The 25,941-nt window shown below is 38.1% G+C and overlaps 1 protein-coding gene across 1 annotated transcript in view; it reads left to right on the forward strand.

Annotated features, from left to right (window-relative positions):
• The first annotated feature begins 7,728 nt into the window (after nucleotides 1–7,728).
• Slob (Slowpoke binding protein) overlaps nucleotides 7,729–25,941 on the forward strand; it is a 51,717-nt gene continuing 33,504 nt past the window's right edge. The window contains exons 1-4 of the mRNA XM_065224422.1: nucleotides 7,729–8,173; nucleotides 16,747–17,342; nucleotides 19,045–19,158; nucleotides 19,268–19,438. Of these exons, the coding sequence (XP_065080494.1) occupies nucleotides 8,171–8,173; nucleotides 16,747–17,342; nucleotides 19,045–19,158; nucleotides 19,268–19,438 (884 nt within the window). The 5' untranslated portion in view covers nucleotides 7,729–8,170. The remainder of the gene's footprint in view (nucleotides 8,174–16,746; nucleotides 17,343–19,044; nucleotides 19,159–19,267; nucleotides 19,439–25,941) is intronic.

The following is a 25,941-nucleotide window of genomic DNA, read 5'->3' on the forward strand; positions in this document are numbered from 1 at the left end:
GGAAATAATAGTGAACAACCATAAGACCACATGCATGGAATCGGTTCCGGATGTTCCGGATTATAGTTCCATATGGTAAAATTTATTATCTACCATAACAATATCATGCGACATATCAATCACATCTACTCGATGAAGTATGACCAATGGCACTCAAAATAATAACCATTGAGCCATATGGCGACCGCAGAACCGGTTCCGGATATTCCGGGTTATGGTTCTATATGGTCAAATTTGATATCTCTCATAACCATATCAAGCGACATATCAAATCACATCTAATCGACGAAATATGACCAATGGCACTCAAAACAACAACCAAAGAGCCATATGGCCAACGTTGACCGTTTCTGATTATTCAGGATTATGATTCCGTATGGTCATATATTTTTTTGTAATGCGTTTATTTTTTCAGGCTCATTTGCTGTAGCGTTGCGGAGCCGATATTCATTGTTTAGATTACAAAATTAATTAAAACTAACGTTAGTAAAGCGGGGGCCGGATACTTGCGGCTATCTCGAGGTAAGGGGTAACAAATTGTAACAAATGGATGGCAGGGCAGGGATTGTGAACACAAGGTTTGAAGAGCAATGTGCTCTTGATCTCGAACTAAGCGCCACTCTGATGAAAAAGACAAACATGGGGGTACACCGATAGGCAACTAACAACTTGGGAGAACACAAGATGACACTAACTACTAAATCCTCAGATCTATCCGTTTTAAAAACACATAAATTAAATTCAAATAGTCGAGATCTCGGCTTGCCAAGACATCTCTAACGGGTATCGCGGGTTGTTTTCCTCGGGCCTGAGGGATGTGGATAACTCAGATCTAGCAACACGGTGTAAGGTACATGACCAAACAACATGCTCGATATCGTGATAACCACTGCCACACGCACGTGTGGTCTTATTTGATATGTCTCATAACCATATTAAGCGGCATATTAAATCACATCTACTCGCCGAAATATGACCAATGACACTCAAAACAACAACCACGGAGCCATATGTTCACCGGATGTTTGAATTTCATTAATTTAAAATCAAAGGAGTCGGAGTCGATCGATTGTCATCTGACTCCACAGCCCTGGTTGAAAGTAAAGGGTTATAATCCTTAAGTTGAATCTAAACTGAACGGAGAATCTTTCTTCTCTGGAGTCCAATATAGGCCAATCGCTTCGGAAAATCGCAAGATGAGCGCCCGATGTTTATCTTCAGCTGCAAAAACCTAACGTCCTAGTGTTGACGACCTCATTCAAGTTCTCCGTTGAACATCTTTGTTTGTCGCTCTTTCGGTAGCCATGGTTCATATCATGATTTGTAAACTTTAAAATATCCATTCCGCTAAATACTTGATATAAATCGCGATACGTGCGACGCCACTAAATGCGTTTTTTTACCGCCGAAGATTATGCACTTCATAACTGGATTCTAACAATACACCTTTTTCAAATACTAATTACTCTGCATGGGACAAATACACACACATTTTCAACTTTCCATTTGAAAGGACGTTCAAAATAAATTTTTCTTTAATTTTTTTTTTTACAATATAATTGGAATTAACTTCTTTATAAAAAATGATGCCAAGCATGCATCTTAAGAAGCTTTAAAAGTCTCATCAATTTTAAATTTTAAAGATACAGACAAAAGATGGTTTTCATAGGGCTACCCCAACGATAAATCTAAATAAAATGTGCTAGAAATGTTGTTTCAATGTTCAGACGTTTAATGTCTTCGGAGAAGTTTTTGTGCTTAAAAAGTCCCTTCCTTTGGTGGTTGTAAACAATAGGTTGGTCTTGAAAAAAGGACCAACCAAACTTCTCACTTTAAATAAATAAAGACATTCAATCTTCACCAAAGTTGTAACCGAGTTAATTTCAAGCAACTCTGTCGTAGAAACATTTCGTTCTCGTTAAAGAGTAAGAGGAAATGACTTCGGGTGCTCCTGAAAAAACAGTTTTTAACACTAACTTTTCTATTTGAAATTTCTCGTGAAAGTTGAGAGACATTTAAAGCTTTTGTAGACGCATGTCCTGCAAAAAAAAAGTTGTCCGCATCTCTTTTTTATAAATAAGGTATACAGAATTATATTTGTAAAAAAATAACATATGCAAATTTTAACTGATTATGTTTGCTTTACTCCATGCGTGAAGCTAACGATTTATATAATTGGTCATTTTATACGATAGATGAGGAGATGAAGTGTATAGAGTAGATAGTTACGTTAGAGTACGACAGTGTGAAAATATATATAGAGAGTAGAAAGCGAGCAAAGTTGAGGAAGGCATTAATCGCGTTGATCATCTCCTTTACCCAACTCCCCAAGCCCTTTCAAATGCTGAGTAATTTATTAACATTTGAAAAGGGCGTATTTGATTGAAAAAACGTTATGATTGCATAATTTCAAAGAGATATAGGTTCACTTCAATCGGTAACAATGTGTATTTTAACAAGTCCTAAAAGTTTATTCACCACAACATTCACGAGAAAATTGTTCAAGTTTAAACCAAATTCAAATGAGAACGTTAAGGGATAGAAAAAAATATTTCTTTCACAAAGTTGATTGAAATAAACTCAGCTACATCTTTGCTGAACAACATATGTCTTTATGCACAAAAATACAAAAGTTAGTTTTTGAGTATCAATTATTTTGAGGGCCACCCTAATGTTTAATGCCTACAAAAGAAGGGCCTTTCAAGCACAGAAACTTTACAAAATACACCAAACGTCTAAATTTTTCACCAAAAGCTCTAGGACTACTACTCCTGCTAAATTTCCATTCTGGACCACTGTGCCCTGGGTGAGACGTCACCTGCTGTACATTGTTGCGCCAACTATCTCAGTTCGCGACTGCTTGTCTCCAATTTCATGAGCGTCCCACTTTTCCCAAATCTTGTTACATTTGGTCTAACCACCTATCACGCTGAGCATTACATAAGATGTTTGCTAACTTTCCATTATTGACAAAGATGAATTCCGTTACGTGTAAAATTAGTCACTTATAAGTGTGTGTATGTGATTATGATTAATTTTATTCTTTATTATCTAGACCTTTGAAACATCGATCCGATATAAAGTTAACCATTCTACTTACAGTAAACTTGCCAAAAACTTAGTTGCCCTCCTTCAGCACTTGTGACGCCGATGCTCTCTGTTCATACGTTCAATCTATACATATGCTGGTAGCTTTGGCCTTTAAATCACACAAAAGGTGCAAATTCTCCTCAAACGGACATTAAGACTTGATGGTTTGCCCGCTTGGTGGAGGCAAATGATGTATTTCATGCCTTGGAAGCCACATAGCGCCACATTCTGCCAGGGACCCAGGGTATATTAGTCACAATTTGTCAACTATAATGATCCGGCCTTCCTTAGTATACCGGAGCGTCTCGGAAGGTTGGAATTCCATTAGCCTGAAACTAATATATTTAATATTTAGGCGAAAATACAGAATTTCAATTAGCAGACAGGCACTTTCTGCTATTAAAGGATTCAATACAACAGGACCGCCAGCCGCAGGGTGGAGTAATTCGACGAAACGACTGAATTTAAAAATTGGAAAATGTCTGCCGGGTGGTGGGCGGCAATGCCAATGAATGAGAAAATTGAGCAATGAACTTTCACCTTTTGTTTCCGGTGTGCACGGTGCGGTGTCTCGTATTTGAATTTGCTTTATGAGTGGGGAGGAGAATCGACATTTCATGAACTGAATTGTGTTCAGCGAGAGAAGAACATACGGGAAAGACGTCAGACTCGGTCGTATGGTATTTCACTAATTTCAATTAAGTTGATTAAATTTCCAAATGCGTCACTTATTTTCCATCAAATTAAAAAATATGATGCGTAATTATTTGCTGCTTCCTCATCGAAAAACACGATAGTTTATAAACACTTCATCAATACCGAATATTCGATTTTGATAGTATTGAAGTCAGCACCGTTTCTGTATTTAGGAATGGGAAATGGAAATAAAATTTCAAATTCATTCACGAAATTAAAGCAACTCTTGTAGCATTCCATGGAGGTGGTGGTTGATCTTTTAGAAAATTCAACAAATCCCCTAAGCACAATCAAGCAGTGAAACCCACCTCCACACCCACATCAACTCACGTCGTATGCGTGCTCTGTGGTGGTAAGACTACATAGTGGCATAGACGAGAGGGAAAATGCTCATGAACTGAAGAAGAAAAATTGAAATGCTGCGGGCTCTGACATTTCACTATGTTTTTTTTCCATGTACGTTACTGTCTAATGACTCTTCAGCTCTAGGAATGGAATCCACCATTCCAGTCAGCAAAGGTTAAGAAGCAGCAGCATCATGTGTCGCACGTGAATACAGTTGTACACGCTCTCGAATTCCAACACCCTACATCAGCAATAATAACTACAACGACAAATCCTAGCAGACCTGCTGAGAGTGACGTCTTGATTGCTTTAGGAGAGAACCCAACAAAAGCTAGCTAGAAGTATCTGCATTTGATTCGGATATCGCTTAGGTCCCGAAAAACAAATGCTATCTAATTCGAACAAGAATCCAAATATTCTCGAAAATGCTGATCACTCCACACACACACACACGCATTTCCAAAAGTGGTTTGTAGGCGTCTAAATACCAGGTATCAACCTCCATAAAGTTCCCTTTCATCCACCAATCTGCTTCCCACGTTCCATCATGGTTCCGATATCAAAAACAGACGATTCGAGTGGTGAGGCAAAAGGCCAAAGCGTAGGAGTAACAACAATCAGCCATCCAGTCGAGCCAGCAGTTGTACCTATCTTGTGAAATTATCCTCCCCAAACGTAGGTAGGGTAGGCTATGGCTATACGTTCCTATTATGGTGTGTTCCAATTATTGCTTATAAAATTCCCATAGGCTACAATTGGAACACACTATAATAGGAACATACAGCCATAACTGGTACACCTACCCTATATATGCATTATACAGAACCTTTTGCTTGCTTGTGATCCTTACACACGCATCCAAGCACCCACGTGCCGGAGTGTTCGAAGAAGTTTGTTTCAGCTATGTGCAACCTGCTACCTACACTCTAAGCGTAATTGCTAATACATGTATTATATACATGTCTGTGCTGCTAACATATACATTAGGGTGGGTCAACTTTACAACCCCCTGTTCCCTATTGCTCTTTCAATGCGTATTTAGATCCCAAACAACTGTGCACATTTTGAACGGATTTGGCTATAATCTCGATTTGCGGAAGAATTTTAAATTTTGTATAGGAAAATGTACAGCTTTGCTTCCAATGGTGTGGTGGGTAGTAGGTATTTTCCCTCCGGTATTTTTCTTATGTTTTCTAACCAACTTCATTTGATTACACTAGTTTACAAATAACAGTTAAAAAATGAACTTAAATGTTTAACCTGGGATCCTTATGTATAATCGAGCGCTGAATCCAAAAATTTAGTCAGAAAGAAATCTCAGTAGGATAGTTTTCTAGATACAGAATGAATGAAATTTCACTAAAAAAAAGTTTGTTTACTAAAACACAAATATCTCCGGCTGTAATAAAGCTATATCAATTATTTGAACACTAAATTAAAGGTATTTTGATCAACTGAACATCATTTGTCAGTGATATTAGTGGTATTGTTGTTAATTAATAGTTTGTTTTAGTTTCTTTTTTACTTATGAGAGATGAACTAGCCTAAGACTAAAAATCTCTTAAATAAAGTTTAAGCAAGGTAAATACAAATGTTTGTAGTGGTTGTGCCAACAATACCATTAATCTCACTGACAAATAGTATCGAGTTGGCATTAAAATTAAGTTGGCAAATAGTTTAATTTGGCATTAAAATAATTCATATAGCTGCATTACAGCCGGAGATATTTGTATTTTAGTAAACAAACTTTTATTATGTGAAATTTAATTTTTAGCTGTATCTAGAAAACTATCTTGCTGAGATTTTTCCTGACTGCATTTTTGGATTCAGTCGAAGACAACAAATCAAGAAGACTGGCAACTCTTCCATTTTCTCATACGAACGCTATGAGACAGGTACAATCGCGTCATCTGCCGCTCAAAGGTAAATGCTTCGAACGAATTTGATAGCAAAAATTACATCCTCAGAAGAAAGGTTTGTGTATTTGCTCATTTTTCTATGCGTTGCTTCCACCTTCACTCAAGCGCAGCGCTATTGTATCTGTCGCTTGGATTCTGGCAAAGTTGCCAGTCTTCTGGATATGATGTCTTTGATTCAGTGCACGATTTTACATGGGACATGACCATCACCGTACAAAGTTCAAATATACTGTAAACTAGTGATACCAAAACCTCATACATGTATGAAGAGTACGGATTTCGATTTTTTAAAATGTACGAATTTCGGTCCCACACTGTATTTTTACTGATTTTACCACAACTACAGAATAATAAAACGTATTTATTTATTTATTTATTATGTGTTTACACACTAATGCTATGATATTTATCACATAAATGTAATGTGTACTTTTTTAGTGAATTTTGTTTATGTGGAGACACATGAATATTAAGTGCAATTCCACACGGAAATTTACCAATAAAAATGTGTGGATTTTCATTTACCGGAAACGTTACGTTGTGTTCTTCAAAGAAAGTGGAATGTGAAATTGAGTTACTTTTTATTTTATTACATAATTCTTATCCATAATACCTATCAATCCTATCATCCTTTATATCTATTGAACATTATGCCTAAGTATGAAATCCTTTTGATTTAAGCAGTGACGTAGTGAGCGGGTTGTGAAAACGACACGATACAAGGCCGATTTGACAGAGTTTCTACGTAGTAACTTTTCCAAGATATTAATTAGATTGAAATTTAATCAATGGGCGTAACTCCAAAGGAATTCTTCAGGGAACTCCAAGGAAACTCTGTTAAGTATCCTTGAGATTAATCTCTAATGATACACACATGTCAGCTCCCATAAAACATAAAATAATGAAACTGCAACTGCCTATTTGTTGCCCTACAGCAAAAGTGTTCTTCAAGTTTCAAAATGACATAAAGATTCACATTAAGAACTCCCGTAGAGAATGACCCGGTAATTCTGGAAAAAATCTATGGGGTCTGAAAGCAGAACTTTAGAAAAAGACTTTGAAGAATGCCAAGGGTATTATTAAGAAAATTAAGCATTAAAAATTAGTTGACCCTGAAATTGCAACTAACTTCTGTGTAGTTTTTGCTTATCATAAGGCATTTATGTCGATGAAAGACGCCAACCACCCCAAAATATGACAAAAATTAATTTATTTCTGATATACCACCTTCTACAGAGTTGTAGATAACTTAATTTAACTTTACTGATCAAGTCATTCTCGTTATTTTTCCATATCAGTTATAAATTATTTAAGAAAGAGTACCAACTGACAATTTGAACTGATTAAGAACAGAATATGCTGGTTGAAGGATTTTCACTATTCAAAACACGACAGGCTTAAAAAATCCCTCCTTTGCAGACCACTTCCACTGAAACCTAGATACAATTCTAACCAAGATAAAAACATTGCAGCCAACACATTTTTGCAGTTTACTATTTGCGATCCTTATACAGTTATACATACATTATAGAACAAGGAGGAAAAAAACACGTATTTCCACCCAGATAATGTTCGTACATATACAAAACTCATTTCACATTCAAGCAGCTAGCAGTAGCAGAAGCCATCAGCCAACACAGAAGCCACACACCTAAAACCGACGGCGGCGAAAGGAAGCCCCTACTTCAGAATCGTTCGTTCGGTTAGTCAGTCAGTCATAATTTGCCAACGCCTCATTCATTCGTCAACGGACGCCGGAGAAAAACGGGCGCGTTATCCTTCGCCAGGAGGACGTTCGGAAGTTTTTCGCACGGGCACCAGTTCTGAAGTGAAGTCAATATTAATTTCCACTGTGAATTTCTGTGCGTGTCACTGCTTTAATGAATATCCGGGACGGGAAAACGGAGAAGGTTAAAAACACTTCGCCGAAGGCGCGAGTGTGATTGATGACTCTGGTCGGTCTGGAAGATGAAAAACTAAATTAGAAGGGAGGTTTTTGTTTCAGTGAGAAAATTATGAGTGAAGAAAAGCGTAAAAGTGATGAAAAGTGAAGTGAACTTGAAACTATGGAAAGTTTAAACTGTGTTCGTTTGGTGGAATGCTTCGGAGGGATTTAGTGCATGGTAAATTAAAATCTCAATTGCATCGTTAATAAACGGTTTCTGATTGTTCGGGTGGTACGTGATAAGAATTCGCACCAATTGGCATTCAGTTTCGTACTGATGAATAATGGGATTCGAATTTTGTGAAAATAAATCCCATTCACAATCCTCGGACAAGCTACAGAGAAAAAAATGCAGCGTGATGAGTTACTGGGGAAAATCACTGGGGCAAATGTGGAACGCAATAAATAATTTAAACTAGCGAGTGCTATCGATTTTCGTCCCATGTCACATTCCCGTGAACGTGATGAAAGTTTTCCACTTTATGTCCATACGACAGTGGAAATAATTCAATAATCCATAATATACACAAAGTGCGCCTCGGAGACAACAATAGGTAAATACATATCGGCAAAGCGCAACAAAATAAGTGAGTGAACCACCGAGCGGCGGAAAAGCGATTGACTACATAAACATATGAAGTTGGTGACTGTTGTTCGGTAGTGCAATAAACGAAAAGAATAACAATATGCAAAGAAAATACAGGAAAACGCAAAGAACTGACAGCATAACGAATGGAAAAAGCAACAATCTGTTAACGCCAAACCGCACACACACTGAATTGGTGGCAGCACGTGCGTTTTATGCTACGTTCAGTTTTTGTGTGCTAACGGCATTATTTCTAATAATATTGAACCGGAGGGAAATAATCGCAGCAAATTGTGATGGCGAACAGGTGGAAACGACTAGTGGGTATTTCAAAGGAAACGCACGGTAGTTTTCAGAACATGAAACATGCTTCCACATGAAATGGAAAGAAGCATACATACGGTGAGGTCCAACTATTCTAACTAATTGAATTGCAGCAAAAAATCTTGAACCCGCATTCAGAAAGAGAAGCAAAGCAATGTCTGCATTATATCACTGAGAGGCAGGTTACTAATAATGTGGCTTGATGTGTCACGGTGGGTTTAATCCCAAAGCTGATTCTGTCCGCTTTCCTGTGGGCATCCGGATCATGCCCGGGTGTGGGTAATGTGATTCCGGGCCCACGATTGTATATGATGTTGTTTTCGATCTTTTGCGTTCCATACACCCCCTTCCATAAATTTATCAACACCGGAACCAGATATATATATATATATAGGCTGGAGAACGGCTTCAGACGGCAAGATGCCTAGCCAAAAGTTCCACACAGTCAGATCCACCTTATTTGGAACCTACACTTCAGAATAATTTACGCAATATTTGTGGCGACTGATTCCTGGAGGATTTTCTGCTTGGAATTGCTGCTTCTCGAAGTTGACGGATCGTGTTAAGATGTTGATGACTAGTTGGACGTCGAAACATGAAAAAGTTTATCGTGCTCAAACCAACATTTCAGTCGTGTTTTTTTTTCAGGAATCTTTGGGTTCATCCTTATACTTACCTCACTCAAGCGTTGCGCAATGCACAGTGCACAGTGGTCCATAATAGGAATTCAGCTGGAATAGTAGTCATAGAGCTGTTGTTGTTGTTGTTGTTTCTTTATTAAGGAGACTTTCAGCCTAAGGTTGGTTCGTCTCCGTAACCCAAGAGCTATTGCTGTAATATTTAGGCGTTTGGTGTTGAAGGCCACCCCAATAATTGATAATTAAAACAATAATTGATAATCAAAACTTTTTTTTTGTTTCTGAAACTTAAGCATATGTTGTTGAGTTCGGTTCAAGCAGCTTCGTGAAAGAAACATTTTTCTACCTCTTAATGTTCTCATTACCCTAATTGCCGAATTGAATTTGGGTGTTACCAAATATGCCGTATTAACAATATACACACTTAGACTAAAAAGTTCGTTACTCGTCGGAAAGTACGTTTGATTGAGCTATGTTTCGCGTGTGTTATGACTCAAATTTATGTCAAAACTTACGCTCGTATATATCACTCTCAGAGCACTTAAATTTACATGAATTTTTCTAAGTGTGTATATTGTTTTCTGTATTGCTTTGTAAAGTAGCTACAGTAAGTAGGGCAGTTATACATGTAGATGACGTTGCACAAACAGCAACTAATGTATTCTATAGACATTACGAGGGATGCTTCAAAGCCTACGCCTAAGCAATGTTCCCAACTTTGTTCCCTAATTGTAATAAATTTTATAATGAACCCTATTAAAAACAACCATATGAAAGAGCTGAACGACATGTTCGGGTATCATCCAAATTATTTGTGGGATAGTTCCACATTCCGGGTATTTGTTTATTAGGGAAGTTATTCTTAATTACTTTTTGAGAAATTAACGAAGTCAAATTGATTTTACATGATTTAAAAAAAAAACTCATCAGATTAAATCTACTTTTAATTGGATTTTTAACTAACTTTTTTTTTTATAATTACTTTATTTATACAGGCTCAATCGAATAAACTTTACAGAGCTGAGTTATCCTTTGCGTTATACATTATTACTGTCTTAAATTTAAAGTTAAAGGAACTGGACCGAGTACTCGCGGTTGTCTCGAGGTTAGTGGAGATTTACAATTTTTTGGATAGGAAAAGGGAAGAAGGAGGTTTGAAATGTGGTTTACGATACAACTATTTAATTAATCCTAAAGCATGAAATTATTTCTATTCATCTTGAAAACAAACATTGAAAAAAAATCCACACGTACAAAATACAAACTAAACACAAGGTTAATCAAACTTACAATCTAAGGTTAATATCCTTAAAGTAAACATATATGAGTTTCATAAACTCCAGATCGCGTCTAGCCAAAATATCCCGAACTGGAACATTAGGTTGTCTACCTCGAGCCCGAAGGGAATCATAAAAATGTGATCTGACTCCACGATACTCCGCACAAGACCAAAGGATGTGATCAGCGTCCTGGTAACCTTGTCCACATTCACAGAGATTGCTGTCTCCCAACCCCACACGGAACAAGTGAGCGTTTAGACAATAGTGATTGGACATGAGACGAGACATCACGCGTATGAAGTCTCGACCCAAGTCCAACCCTTTGAACCATGCAAACTTCGACACCTTAGGGATAATTGAATGTAGCCATCGTCCCAAGCTCCCTTCACTCCATTGATGTTGCCAGCAAACGAGCGACTGCTGACGATAAATAGAGAAAAATTCACTATAGGCGATTTGTCGATCATAAATGTCGCCTTCCATAGCGCCCACCTTAGCAAGTGAATCCCCTTCTCATTGCCCAAAATTGAGCAATGCGAAGGGACCCACGCGAAGGTGATGATGAAAGAGCGCACGGATAAAGCACTAAGCAGTTCTCGTATTTTCAAGAGAAAATACGAGAAGTGCTTTACCGGCCTAATGGAACGGATAGCCTCGACAGAACTGAGACTATCCGTAAAAATAAAGTAGTGGTGCGGAAGAAGTGAAGCAATAGTTTCCAAAGTGTAGTGAATTGCTGCCAGTTCAGCCACATACACAGAACAAGGAGCTTCAAGTTTTCGAGAGGCGCTATGAAATTCATTAAATACACCAAAACCAGCGGACTCCTCTATTAGAGATCCATCTGTGAAAAACGTTCTTGCAGAATCAACATGGCCAAACTTTGCAGCGTATAATGACGGAGCAATCATAGGACGATGATGCTCTGGAATTCCGCGGATTTCCTGCGTCATAGATAAATCAAAATTCACTGAATTGCCGAAATCGGAGAAGACTACACGATTGGGAATATTTCTTGAAGGGCTGACATCCTGTGTTAAATATAGGTAGTACAAAGTCATAAAACATGTTTGAGGATTTAGCTCCAGAAGCTTCTCAAAGTTTTCGATCACCAGTGGGTTCATTACTTCGCAACGGGTGAGGAGCCTCAGAGATAACTCTGGAAACGGACGGATAGTGGCAACATGCCCGTCAGCACTTCGAGACTCATAGTATGAGTCGAGTGCATGCATCCTAACGCGATACGAAGACAACGATACTGGATCCGTTCCAGCTTGATGATGTGCGTTTTAGCTGCCGACTGGAAACAAAAACTACCATATTCTAGAACCGATAAAATCGTTGTCCGGTACAACGTCAGAAGATCTTGTGGATGGGCTCCCCACCACGTTCCGGTAATTGATCGAAGGAAATTGATCCTTAGTTGACATTTTCGTCTCAGATACTCAGACCCCGAGATATTTAAAAGACATGGAATGAGTGATCAGTTTACCCAAAAGTTGAAGCTTCGGTTGTGCTGAGCTATGCTTCCTAGAAAAAACGACCAACTCAGTTTTCTCCGTGGAGAATTCGATACCTAGCTGAATAGCCCAAGTAGACAAATTGTCCAAGGTATCCTGTAAGGGTCCTTGCAGGTCAACCTCTTTTGGCCCTGTGATAGACACTACGCCGTCATCTGCAAGTTGTCTCAACGTGCAATTGTCACTAAGACAATTGTCAATTTCTCTAACGTAGAAATTGTACAAAAGGGGGCTTAAACATGACCCTTGGGGGAGACCCATGTAGCTAAATCGAAAAACTGTAGAGTTTCCATGAGAAAAGCTCATATGTTTTTCTGACAGCAAATTGTACAAAAAATTATTCATTAATGGAGACAATCCACAAGCGTGGAGTTTCTCTGAAAGAACTTCAACGGATACTGAATCAAAAGCCCCCTTGATATCCAAGAACACAGAAGCCATTTGCTCTTTCTTAGCAAATGCTAACTGAATTTCCGAGGAAAGCAACGTGAGACAGTCGTTCGTTCCCTTACCCCTACGGAAACCAAATTGAGTATCTGAAAGAAGGTGGTTCGTCTCAACATATTTGTCGGGGCGAAAAAGGATCATTTTCTCCATCAATTTCCGAATACACGACAGCATCGCGATGGGCCGATACGAATTGTGATCCGACGCGGGTTTATCAGGCTTTTTAATGGCTATCACCCTTACTCGTCTCCAATCGTCGGGAACAATATTGAGCTCCAAGAACTGATTGTACAAGTTCAACATGCGCCTTTTAGCGACGTCTGGGAGGTTTTTCAGCAAGTTGAACTTGATTCTATCAGATCCCGGGGCAGAATTGCCACACGAAAGGAGAGCGAGTGAAAGTTCCACCATTGAAAAAGGCTGACTGATTTCGTCTACCGAATTCGCGGTTTCGCGAGGAATCAACTGCGACGGCACGGAATCCGGACACACTTTTCGCGCGAATTTAAGAATCCTAACTAACTTTTAGAGCAAAAGCTTTAAGCCACAATTTCTGCTAAGTTCTCATGCTGGATCACTATGCATTGGTCCAGTATACGATTTTAGCAAGACAAAAGTCCTAGTGCTTTTGTCTTAAGCCTTAGACATGTAATATTACCAGCGAAATTTTTTTTTGCGTTCAAAGCTCAATTTTCGGTCATTTAAAAAATAGGATGGTCCGTCAATTAATAGATATTCAGAAACAAATTTTCCTATTTTTGAAAATAAAGACACATGTTCTTCGACGAAGTTGAGATAATTTCAGGCTAATTTGTTGAAGAAAAAATATGTTTATCCCTTTATTTTTTTTTTCTTTTTTATAGGATAGGGTCTTCCTGCAGAATAGTTTTTTGCTCAATCTTTTATATTTTAAAAAATCTCGGGAAAGGCGCTATCAGAATGCTTCAAATTGCAAAAATAACAATAAATCCTAAAACGCAGGAAATCAAACTTGAAACTAATTAGTAGAGCCACAAAAATTTAAAAATAAAACCACAAGTCAAAAGATGATAAAAAAAAATACAACAAAAAAGCGAAAAAATTAAAATAAACGTTTTTAAGGTTCAATTTACTTTGATACTATATTCAGATAGCAAAAAGATCTCATCATTTCATTCATTTGGCTGTTTCACACAAAATTACGTAAGCGTTTACAATCTGAAACTATGCGTTGAAAAAAACTGGGATTGAATTTTCATAAAATGCATCAAAGGAAATTGCACCTAAATGCCAAACAGAATGTAAAAAAATGTAATAACTTTAAAACACGAAAATGCTAAATTGATTGATGTGCGTTTTAGTGGAATAAATGTATGCCTTATTACGTTGTTTTGCATTTAAATTATACTACTATTATATCACTTTTATTTTCACTAATTCACTTCTACTATTTACTTTCACTACCACTTAAAAAAACTATAACAGATATGTGTTTTGTATACAACTTGCAAACTTCTTCAGTGTCTAGTCATAGGCTATGACTAGACACTGAAGAAGTTTGCAAGTAGTAAACGAAATACATATCTGTTATAGTTTTTTTTAAGTGATAGTGAAAGTGAATTGGTCAAAGTGAAAGTGAATTAGTGAAAGTGCAAGTGATACAATAGCAGTAGAATTAAAGAAAAACGACACAATAAGGGATAAGAAAAAATAAAAGGTTCAAAAGGCTATAACGATCATTTACTAAAAAGAATTACACGATTTTTGTAAATGAGTGAATTGTAGAAAATTGTCTAAAATTTCATAAAAACATCTAATGAAATTACCAAATTGATTTTTTTTACAAATTAAAAAGGGTTTTTCTCAAATACTCCTGTTTTTGAAAAAAAAAATTAGAAGGACCACTTAATTATCTACAAGCAAGATGGATACCATGATTTTTTTACGGTATTTACATGAAAATTTTAACTATAAAAGTGCCCATATTGCAGCATATGGACAACATGTAGATAATTAGGTGGTCTTTCCAGATTCTTTTTTCTCCTTGATTTGTTTTCCGTCGATCTTGTTTTCCTTGCTGAGCACCAATGCTACCGACGCCAGGGAGACAGCTTCCACACCTGGACCCTACATATCGATCCATCAACTCATGAACCGGGGAACAACGGCTTTACTTCTTTTCCACAAAGTTTCAACTGAATCTGAGAGGGTACTGCCAGCCCCATACAAGCTTTTAGATGAAATTAGTCAATTTTTAAAAAATAAGTTATTTTATTTACTAAAACATTGACGGCTTATTTGAACCATATTTATTCAAGTAATGTTGTTTAAATTAGGTAGACATTAGACTAAAATGCGATTGAAAAAGAAATGAGAACATTTTGTAAATGCAAACCCTTGGGGACCATGCATTACTGACGTAGCATTTTAGGGGGACAGGACGTGGTCTTCCACTTTTGTGACCAGTCCTGTTTTAGGTACACTCAAGTCTTTTTTACACGGTTTTTTAGGCGTTTTACACGTTTCTTTTACACGGTTGGTGCCGCTGAGTCGCCATTTACGCGGTACGTTTTAACGATTTCTCGATAACGATACAACCAATCGACGTTTCAAGCCATAGGTAATCCAATGGCATACTAAAAAAAATCACACTATTTGGTTTAAATACAGACATTTTTTAAGTATGTCTATATGGACCATAGCATGTATTGGCATCAACATCATTTTGTATATATTTTTTGCATGCGAAAAATCAAAATCTTGGTAGGTTGCTTTTACACGATTTTTTTTTACACGGTGCATATTCTTCGTGTGAAAAAAGAAGTGGAAATATACTAAAATGTGTCAACAAAATGCTGTGTCATTTAAGTGTGCCCCTTACACATTTTTTTTTTCTTGATTTGTTTTCCGTCGATCTTGTTTTCCGTGCTGAGCACCAATGCTACCGACGCCAGGGACTCGTGAACCGGGGACCAACGGCTTTACTTCCCTTCCGAAGGAAGGCGTGATCATAGATTGTATGCCTCAGAACATCCCGGTTGTGCTGACTGGGATTGAACCCAGGCCTGCTGGGTTAGAGGCAATCACGCTTACCACTACACCACTGGTGCCACTGCCCCCCCTTACACTAGATTTGTTTGAAAATAAACATCTATTTCGACTTAAACCACCTTTAAGGTTTTCCTAGAGGAAATTTCAATTCTCGACCTCTTCCAAATTTGCCTGGTAGCGGCGCCGGTGGTGTAGTGGTAAGCGTGATTACCTCTCACCCCAGCAGGCCTGGGTTCAATCCCAGTCGGCACCGCCGGGATGTTCTGAGGCATAACATCTCTGATCACGCCTTCCTTCAGAATGGAAGTAAAGCCGTTGGTCCCCGGTTCATGAGTTGATGGGTCGATAGGTAGGGTCCAGGTGTGGGAGAGGCCTCTCTGGCGTCGGTAGCATTGGTGCTCAGCACGGAAAACAAGATCGACGGAAAACAAATCAAGGAAGAGTTGCTATCCTGTACTAATTGATTTGAATATTTTACTCCAAGCAAAAGAAATGGGTTAAAGAAGGCTTATTTTTGACTGATGAAATATGTCTACCTATGATAATTAAATTAGAACTGTTAACATAACGAAATGAAATGGGAATAATACCATTACAAGTGGAATATAACCGATGGGAAGCATTGCCACCAACAACGTCACAAGCACGAATCTATTTGTTCCAACCATGTTCGTCAATTAGTCCAAATCTGTCAGCTTCGTTTTGATAAATTAACTCATAATCCAATAATCGCACGGAATCTACCGCGCGTTTCCACAACACCGGAAAACCACACCGTCAATTACCACCTGTCGGAGCAAAATGCTCACCGTTTTCGGTCCTTGTCCGCCACGCGGACTGAATTTGGTCATGCTCGAAAGAAAAACCAAAACTCATCATCATGATGTTGTTTTGCATCAATCGTCTAATATTTCGAACACACTCAGGATACAACGAACAAACATCATCAATCATCTCAGTCACAACAAACTCATTCGGAACAACTGCCACCGAGGCAGAGGCGAGCTCATCTGCTCCGGCCACAACCATCAACACCGACGGCTAGCGAAGCAACAACCGCACCAGCTTTGGGTAGTGCAACTGGAACAATACTATCACCGGTGGTCACAAACGGTCGTCCGGTGGTATCCAATCCGCTTGCTGCACTACCGCCTCTACCCCCTGGCAAGTTACCTCGCAGCAATAGTTTGGTCCTGGGTGCCAATCTTCAAACAATTCCGACGACGGCGGCGGCGACGACCACGGCATCAATTGGGTCCTCAACGACCACAAGCACCAACACCACCACAAGCACCAACGGCAGCCAAGCGGTGTCATTTTCACTGTACAAGACAATCAATACTGTTATCAAGAGCGGTCGCAAAATTATCGTACGCGTTTGCGACGTAACTAATGTAAAGACCAAACTCAAAATGTTCAATCTATACTCGACTATGAACAAGCGGAACGGCACTGAGGAGAAGGAAGCCCGCGTGATGGAAACCACCGGACACGATCGGTTCTGCCAGGAACGTCCGTCAAGGTAAGCGACATTTGGATACAATTAAGTGCATGAACTGTTTTTTTTTCAAAATTTTCTCCCCTGCCTATGTTAAGTACTTCACATGCAATCAGTCATTACTCACCACTCCTTCTTCTTCTTTCTCGCATTTCAAGCTTATTGTGTATGGCCATTTAATTTATTGCGTGCTCTCAACTTAGTGTTCTTGATGCACTTCCACAGTTATTAATTGAGAACTTTCGATGCCCGTACCATTTTTGCATTAGTATAATTGTGTGGCAAGTACAATCATACTCTATGCCCTGGAAAGTCGAGAAATTTTCCAACCCGAAAAATTCCTAGACCGGACCGGGAATCAAACCCAGCCACCTCCAGCTAAATGCATGAAAATTCATGAAAATGGATGACAATCTCAAGCAAGATAATTGTGTGTATATTCGCATGCTTATCGTCGCAAAAAAAGAAATTATGACAGACACACATCCGTCCACTTTTTCAGGCTCATCCTTTGTACCAATCGATGATGCTTCTGATGTTAAACAGTACATACTGAAATAGTTTTGGGCAAATTTTACGGAGTCACACACAATTACATGCTAAAAATCAGAAACACTAAATTAACTGGCACTAATTATGAAATTCAACCAGACAAAAATCAATCTGAATGGATCATTTAGGTATCCTTTACCAAACAGCACTTTCCAATCTGCTCCATTTTCATTCGTGACTGATGTTACAAACACGGAACCATCAAAACTAACAAACAAACAAACATAAATGTCACAGACATCACAATCTGTCACAACCTATACGCGAAAGCCTAGTTCTGCTCAGTGTGTTTGACAATGTCTGGTACTAACAATCTCTGTTGCAATCGTGTTGTTGTCGTTTTTGTTCTCTTCGCAGGGAATGGAGTTGCATGGAGTTTGATGATTTTCACCCAATCCATTGCATGCGTTGGTGAGTAGTAGTGAAACACTTGCTGACCTGAATGTCAATCTATGTTTTTTTTTATAATGCACCTGCATCGCGCACATGCACCCCCTCTAAATGATATGCAGTGCAGCATTCACGCAAAGAGCACAGGGAAATATTGCTTCACAAATTATATAAAATTATTTTTAAATTTTTTTTGCCATCGATGATGAACTAGCTTTTTTAAACCAACAACCTGAAGCTGCACATTTCTATGCCTTCCCTGAAAGAGCACTACGACTGAATGCACAAGTTGAGAAGATATAAAAAAGCCTGGCGCAAAATAAACACTCCAATATTTTTCTTTTTTTTTGTATATGTTTATATTTGCTCACGGGAGCTTGGAAAGCATACACTACAAAGAATGTACCCTTTTGATTTATCTGTATAACTTTTTTTTTGCTGTCATTTTGTGGAAATCCTATATATTTGCTTTCAACTTGGCGCGTTTTTACTATATGCCCAAAATGCACCGCATCAAGCAGCGGAAGTGAGAACAAAAACGACATATTGCCAATGCTTATAATTTATTCACTAAAATGTAAAGTTGGTTGAGTTTGTATATTTTTTGTAATTGCATACATCAGTTTGAAAAAAAAACCCTGGCGCTAAATCCTACCAACTAAAACATAAGAAGAAGAAAAAGAACTCCAACGTACCTTTGTATTAGAATGCTTTCCTTGCACATCCAGTTAGATGTACAATCTTAACATCACATACATTACAATCCACCATTCGCCACTTGCAGGTCCAGCTACCGACGCAAGAAGAGAAAGATGCGACGTGCCCAATCAGCTGCTGAGTTCAACGAGCCCCGATCCGAAGTGGCAGTATCAGCTGCCAGCAAACGGATGCTGTTTAGGTGAGAGTCTACCCTAGAATACACCGCTGAAAGGAATAAATTCGTCAGAAACAAATCCAATTCTATCGCTATTTACCCAACGTTTTATCTTCCCTTGTTCCATTCGCAGAGGCCGCTCGGTCAGCTCGGACCACGACAACAATTCGGAATCGGAGCACTCCGAACGGTCGCCCCTGGTCAGCGCCAAACTGGACTCGCTGGCCAAGTTGCTCTTCAGCCGAAGCCTCCTTCAGGATGGAACCAGCTCATCATCGGCCAAAGACAATGAATCGCCGACAAGGTTTCTATTCCAAAACCACTCTATAAACACTCGTATGAACATCTCTCTCGCATTGCTCTTTCATATATATATATATGACATACATTATGTAGTGTACCTTTATGAAAGTTTACTTTATTGTTGGTTAATGTTACGTATATGCTGCATTTGGATGTAATTCACACGTTCACACTTTATAAATATCCAAAGAAAAACCTTTAATCTTTCTTTCTCAATTGCCAGTATTGGTTACATTCGTCCATTCCATTTCATTATTATAGTTTCCATTTTGACCGAAATCGGTTTGTATAGTTTCCCTATTGGTTTGGGTTTCCCTTTTTCCTTCATAGAAGTTTTCGATTTTTACGACTGATCAATTAGCTGTTTTTCTCTCATTCCTTAGATGATGACGTTCGGTATTAACACTTAGATTTTAAATTGCGCTAGAATAGCTAACGGATAAATCAAGCAGCAGCTTAGATGAGAAAAGAAAAAGAGCATTAAGATGGTCTGGTGGTGCTGATATGCTAAGTTTTTTCATCGATGGGTGGGTTAGTGGTTGAAGGCTGAGCATCTTAGAACAGTAATGATTTTTTCATGGAATTCCCATATTAAAATGTTTGGCTTGGGTTTTTATGACGAAAAAATAACTCACACTCTAATGAAAAGACGAAAATGGATGCAAACGTTTTTTTACTAAAAAAAGAGAAAGGCTACAATAGTTTTGGAACAACAAATTGCAAGTCTATGTTATCGATTAGGTTAATTCCTCTTAATTTTTTCCAAGGTTTCGAAAAACATTATACATACTTGAAAAAAAACTATACTGGTTATGTAAGATTTAATAAGAGAAGAATCAAAATTAACGATGAAACTTCTACCTTCATTCTCCTGCTAGAGAGTAAGTATGAGATCATGGCATACAATATTATCATTATTATATGTTCGAGCAAAATAAACAATATTAAGCGTGTTTGATAATTAGTTAAAATATTTTGACAACTTTCGATTTTCAATAATTTTGGTTGGAATTCAAATAGTAAGATAGGTCAGATAGCAACGTAGATGGATAAATTCAAGTTTTCTTTTCAGTATTGTTTTGTATTAAATCCCAGCCGAGGTCATTGGGATTGTTCTGAGATGAAAAAATCTTTGATCACGTCTTCCTTTGGAAGGGATGTAAATCCAATTGGTTTCACGTGCTGATGGGAACGATAGGTTCCAGGTGTTTTGGAAGTCACCTGCCTGGCACTCCATTGCCGTCGGTAATAAAACACCAAATGTCAATCGACGCCCGTTGACTCGATTGCGCAACAGAGACCGACTAACCGAGGAAAACAATGATCATTTGAGGGACATTCCGATATTCTCAAAATATAGTAATAGAAACTCTGATTAATTCACCTACCTGTGACATGCGTCTTTCTCGTATAATACTGTATGATATTGGTGTCCGGCCATTTGGCCGAATGCCGTTTGGCCCAATGCCATTTGGCCCAATGCCATTTGGCCCAATGCCATTTGGCCCAATGCCATTTGGCCCAATGCCAGTTAGCCCAATGCCATTTGGCCCAATGCCATTTGGCCCAATGCCATTTGGCCCAATGCCATTTAGCCCAATGCCATTTGGCCCAATGCCATTTGGCCCAATGCCATTTGGCCCAATGCCATTTGGCCCAATGCCATTTGGCCCAATGCCATTTGGCCCAATGCCATTTGGCCCAATGCCATTTGGCCCAATGCCATTTGGCCCAATGCCATTTGGCCCAATGCCATTTGGCCCAATGCCATTTGGCCCAATGCCATTTGGCCCAATGCCATTTGGCCCAATGCCATTTGGCCCAATGCCATTTGGCCCAATGCCATTTGGCCCAATGCCATTTGGCCCAATGCCATTTGGCCCAATGCCATTTGGCCCAATGCCATTTGGCCCAATGCCATTTGGCCCAATGCCATTTGGCCCAATGCCATTTGGCCCAATGCCATTTGGCCCAATGCCATTTGGCCCAATGCCATTTGGCCCAATGCCATTTGGCCCAATGCCATTTGGCCCAGTGTCATTTGGCATAATGCCATTTGGCCCAATGCCATTTGGCCAAATGCCGTTTGGCCGAATGGGTCGTTTGGCTGAATGCCGTTTGTCCCAATACTTGAAAAGAGATTTCCAATTTTTGAACACTACTTGAACCTAAATGGCAGCCCTGTGAACTTTTTTTTAACTTTCCACAATTATGGTTTTTTGACAATATAAATATGCGATTGTTGGTTAAATTGTATATTGTACTAGCTGAACCACTGAAAATTTAATAGAATAGTTATGCAGAACTTTCTGTTTCATTTGTATGGGATCTCCCCCTTACAAAGAGGGGAGGGGTCTCGAATCATAAGAACCTTTTCCGACCTCAAAAACCCCTGCATTCAAATTTTCCCGCCGATCGGTTCAGTAGTTTCCGAGTCTATAAGGGTCAGACAGACAGACAGACAGACAGATATTCATTTTTATATGTATAGATAGATAAAACTGAAAATTAATACTGTCATAGAATTCACTGCTCTTATAAAGATGAGCTTTTAGTTATGTAATTAGTATTGTTTTAGCCACCCTTTTTTAACATGAGCAGTTCTTTGGAGGTTTGATGATCTTATTATTTTATGCACAGTAAACGCAGCTTGTTCAAAAATTTCATTAAAAAATATTTTAACAAATTTAAGAGATTTTTTCCTCCTTTCAAAAATGAGCACAGTTGTTGTTCCAGTTATTTTTTGCACAGTAAACACAGCTTGTCATAAAATTAAGACAAATCAGAATTTAAAAAAATAGCAGATTTTTCCTTCATTCAGCAGTCTTTGGAGTTTTGTTGTTTGGCATTCGGCCAAACGGCATTCAGCCAAATGACCCGAAACCATAATATTATATAGCTTTATCTCATATTCTGGTCAATATTACAGGGGCACCAGGAAGATATCTGAATTCAGATACTAAATACTGGTTTTCCAGGTGTATCCGAAGCATATCTGGGTGTAATACTCAATCGAACTGAGACTATCCGAGCAGATTAATTACCTACTGGTCTGCTGCCATATAGTAAAATCATCCCCGATACGTAGTTGATTGCTGTCAGCTTAGCAACATAAACGGAACAAGGTTCCTGGAGTTCACGGGAAGCGCTAGAGTTCTCATTGAAGACATCGCAGACAGTGGATCGATTGAGTAAAAAACATGTTCATGTAATTGACGTGTTGGTACTTTTCAGTAAAAATACGTGGGATAATAATAGGTCGATGTTTTTCTGGAATCGCGTGAGTCGCTTGTTTCATGGACAGATCAGATGACACCACATTAGCCATAAATAGTTAGCCATACGGACGTTTACCATATTGTTATTTTCGTATGTGGACGTTAGCCATAATGTACGATAGCCATAAAAGAGATTTGCCATAATTCTTATAATCAAATTAACTAATAAATTTCAAATACATTATTGCTTTGGATGTACGCTTGCCATAATATATTCATTAATAATTCACAGTTTACAACTGGTGATTGTGAAAAACTTGCCATACGGACGTTTTCCATACGGACGTTTTCCATACGGACGTTTGACATACGGACGTTTCCCATTCGGACAGGTGCCAGAATGGACGTTAGTCATATTGTTATTTTCGTATGTGGACGTTAGCCATAATGTACGATAGCCATAAAAGAGATTTGCCATAATTCTTATAATATTATTTACTAAAAAATTTCAAATACATGATTGCTTTGGATGTACGCTTGCCATAATATATTTATTGGTAATTCACAGTTTACAACTGGTGATTGTGAAAAACTTGGGAGTTGAAAAATGAAATGTTAAAGAATAAAGAAATTCTCGAGGATGAAACAAAAAAGCGTCAACTCCAAGTGAAAAGAGTGGATCTCGAGTATTTTAGATAGAATTTTCAAAAGCATTGATCAGTCAATGAACAACTCATGATATATAGAAGGAATAAACTCCAAGAAAAAAATTGTGAATATTTCAATTGAATGTTTTATAAAAATCAAAGAACAGCTAATGCTGTAAAGAAGCAGTCTACTCCAAGAGAGCTGTTACTTTTGCGAATTTTCAATTGGAGTTTTCACACTATTGTATCTGTCAAAGAACAGCTTTCATGCTTTTTACAGCAGTAGTCAACTACAAGAGAAAAATAATTTTTGATTATTTCAATTGAATTTTTTAAACTATTTTATTTTTCAAAGAAGGAGTCATATTAAAGAGAATAACAATTTGTGAATATTTCAATTGAATTTTTCATAAAAAAAAAAATAACAAGAAATGATTTATGCATTTCCATTGCATTTTTCTAAAGAGAAAAAATATTTGTGAGTAGAGTACGCGTAATTAAAATTATTAAAGGCTTAGTCATGAAGATGATTCCTCTCTACTTTTTGGTGGTCCGAAATCATACAAGAAATCTCAAAATAAAACCATTCGGTTTGGCAACACTACATTTTCGGGTTTGTTGACAAAAAACATCTAAAGGGGTACTGCATTGCAATTGTATTAAAAAAATCCAATACAACAAAATTATGGCTCACGTCTGTTATGGCTACCGTACATTATGGCTATCGTCTATTATGGCTGTCGTCTATTATGGGTATCGTCTTTATGGCAATCGTACGTAAGGCAAACATCCGTATGTCTAACTTATTTATGGCTAATGTCCGGTCACAGACAGACCATATACAATGAAGGAACTGCTATTGGTGAAGTGAGCTCGGTCTAGATGTAGGGGTGGCAAATTCTCATGATGAATTATGTGCTCAGCCCAAGAAGTTTTAAATTATAAGTGAGATTGTCAATCCGCATTTTATTAGTATTTTGTGAGAAAGTGGATTGAAGTATGCACTTAATGGTCTAAAGCACATTCAGGAAAATAAGTATTATAAACATGCCATTGAATTCATGTGATTTGATGTATAAGCTGAAGCCATATGCTAGTTAATTCCTCGATGGTATCCGGAACATATCCATGTTCCTAACAGAAAAAAGAGGAATGTAGTCCTGGCCACTCGATGTGACCGAATAAGCGAATTCTTGTACTCTCATATGATTTGTATGACCACCTTTGATCTTGTTTTCGAAATAGATCTTGCGATTTTATCACGTTCCAGTCGTATATCCGGAACCAGTGAACCGATTCCAATGGTATTCACTAGTGATCTATAGGACCATAGTGCTTTCATTTTGTCAATTGCTGCTATAAAACCGATCTTGCAAACTGCTTTAACATACATAAATGCCCCGTGCTTAGTCAATTAGAATATGCCACTCGGTCCTCTGAACCTTAGTTCAAAAGCCAGTTTTCCAAGCGATATCTATACCTTTCTTTGTGATAAGGGCAACAGGTATTAATTTATTCAGTTTATCGAAAACAAGCTACATAGCTAAGCTTTACTATTAGAATGGCATTTGATATCTATATATTTGTCAAGTGATATAGATTTTTCACTGTAGGATTCTATTGGCTCTAAACTTAGTGTTCTAGATGCATTTCCACAGTTATTGATTGAGAGCTTTCTATGCCAACCAATGCATGAATTTGTATATTATGTGGCAAGCACAACGATACTCTATGCCCAGGGAAGAACATTTCCAACCCGAAAGATGTTGTAGATTGGATCGGAAAGCGAACCCGCAACCTCCAGCTTGGTAATACCGTGCCTTTTATTGACTAGGCCATCTGAGGCCTAGTCAGAAAAGAGAAGAAATCTGAAAAAAAAAACAAAATAACCACTTACAACATGAATGAAAAAATATCATCATATTTCAGATTACACAAGGTAAAACAACAAGCATACAAAGGTACCAAACAATCAAGAAAAACATAACAAGGTCAAGAGTTTGTTTCTGCGCTAATTGGAGGAAAATAAGAATTTTACAAATGGTTTCCATCCCTCAGGGCTGCTTGAGCTCAGCCTTCATGTCGTACATCAGCTGCTACGCCACCGCCCACACCACCACCACTAGAACCATCGTTAAAGTGCAGTGAGCAGCTCCATCAAGATGAAATCACAAATGCAAAATATGCTCTCCAGCAGGTAGTGTAGAGCTGCCACTTGACGCGAGAGTCCAACATGCACCAGATGCATCTTAATGCTCCCTTCGTTATCGTTAGTGATGACTGCTAGAGTCCTAGCTTAAGAATATTTTCCTCTGTTTTTTTTTACATGTATTATTTTCGTTATATTTTGGTTTTCTTTCTTTCCATTTTACGTTACCACGCATCCTATCCTATTGGCAGGAAAATTTCACTCCATAGTTGAAAGCAAACCGGAAATTAATCAACAATAAGGATAACACACTTTATCGATAAGGACTAAATCATTGTTATAAGCTAATCGTAAGGAATAAAAGACTGTGAATCAAAATTGTTATTTGATTGACAAAAACAAAAACTCTAATGCTTGGTGTAACAAAAATAATTGTTACATATACAAAAAATACACTTGAATCTAACACAAAAAGGATAATTGATACTCA

The sequence above is a fragment of the Ochlerotatus camptorhynchus genome, unplaced genomic scaffold (genome assembly GCF_037179485.1).
Source record: "Ochlerotatus camptorhynchus isolate MF236.1 unplaced genomic scaffold, CSIRO-AGI_Acam_v1.1 ptg000211l, whole genome shotgun sequence".
Taxonomy (NCBI): Eukaryota; Metazoa; Arthropoda; class Insecta; order Diptera; family Culicidae; genus Ochlerotatus; species Ochlerotatus camptorhynchus.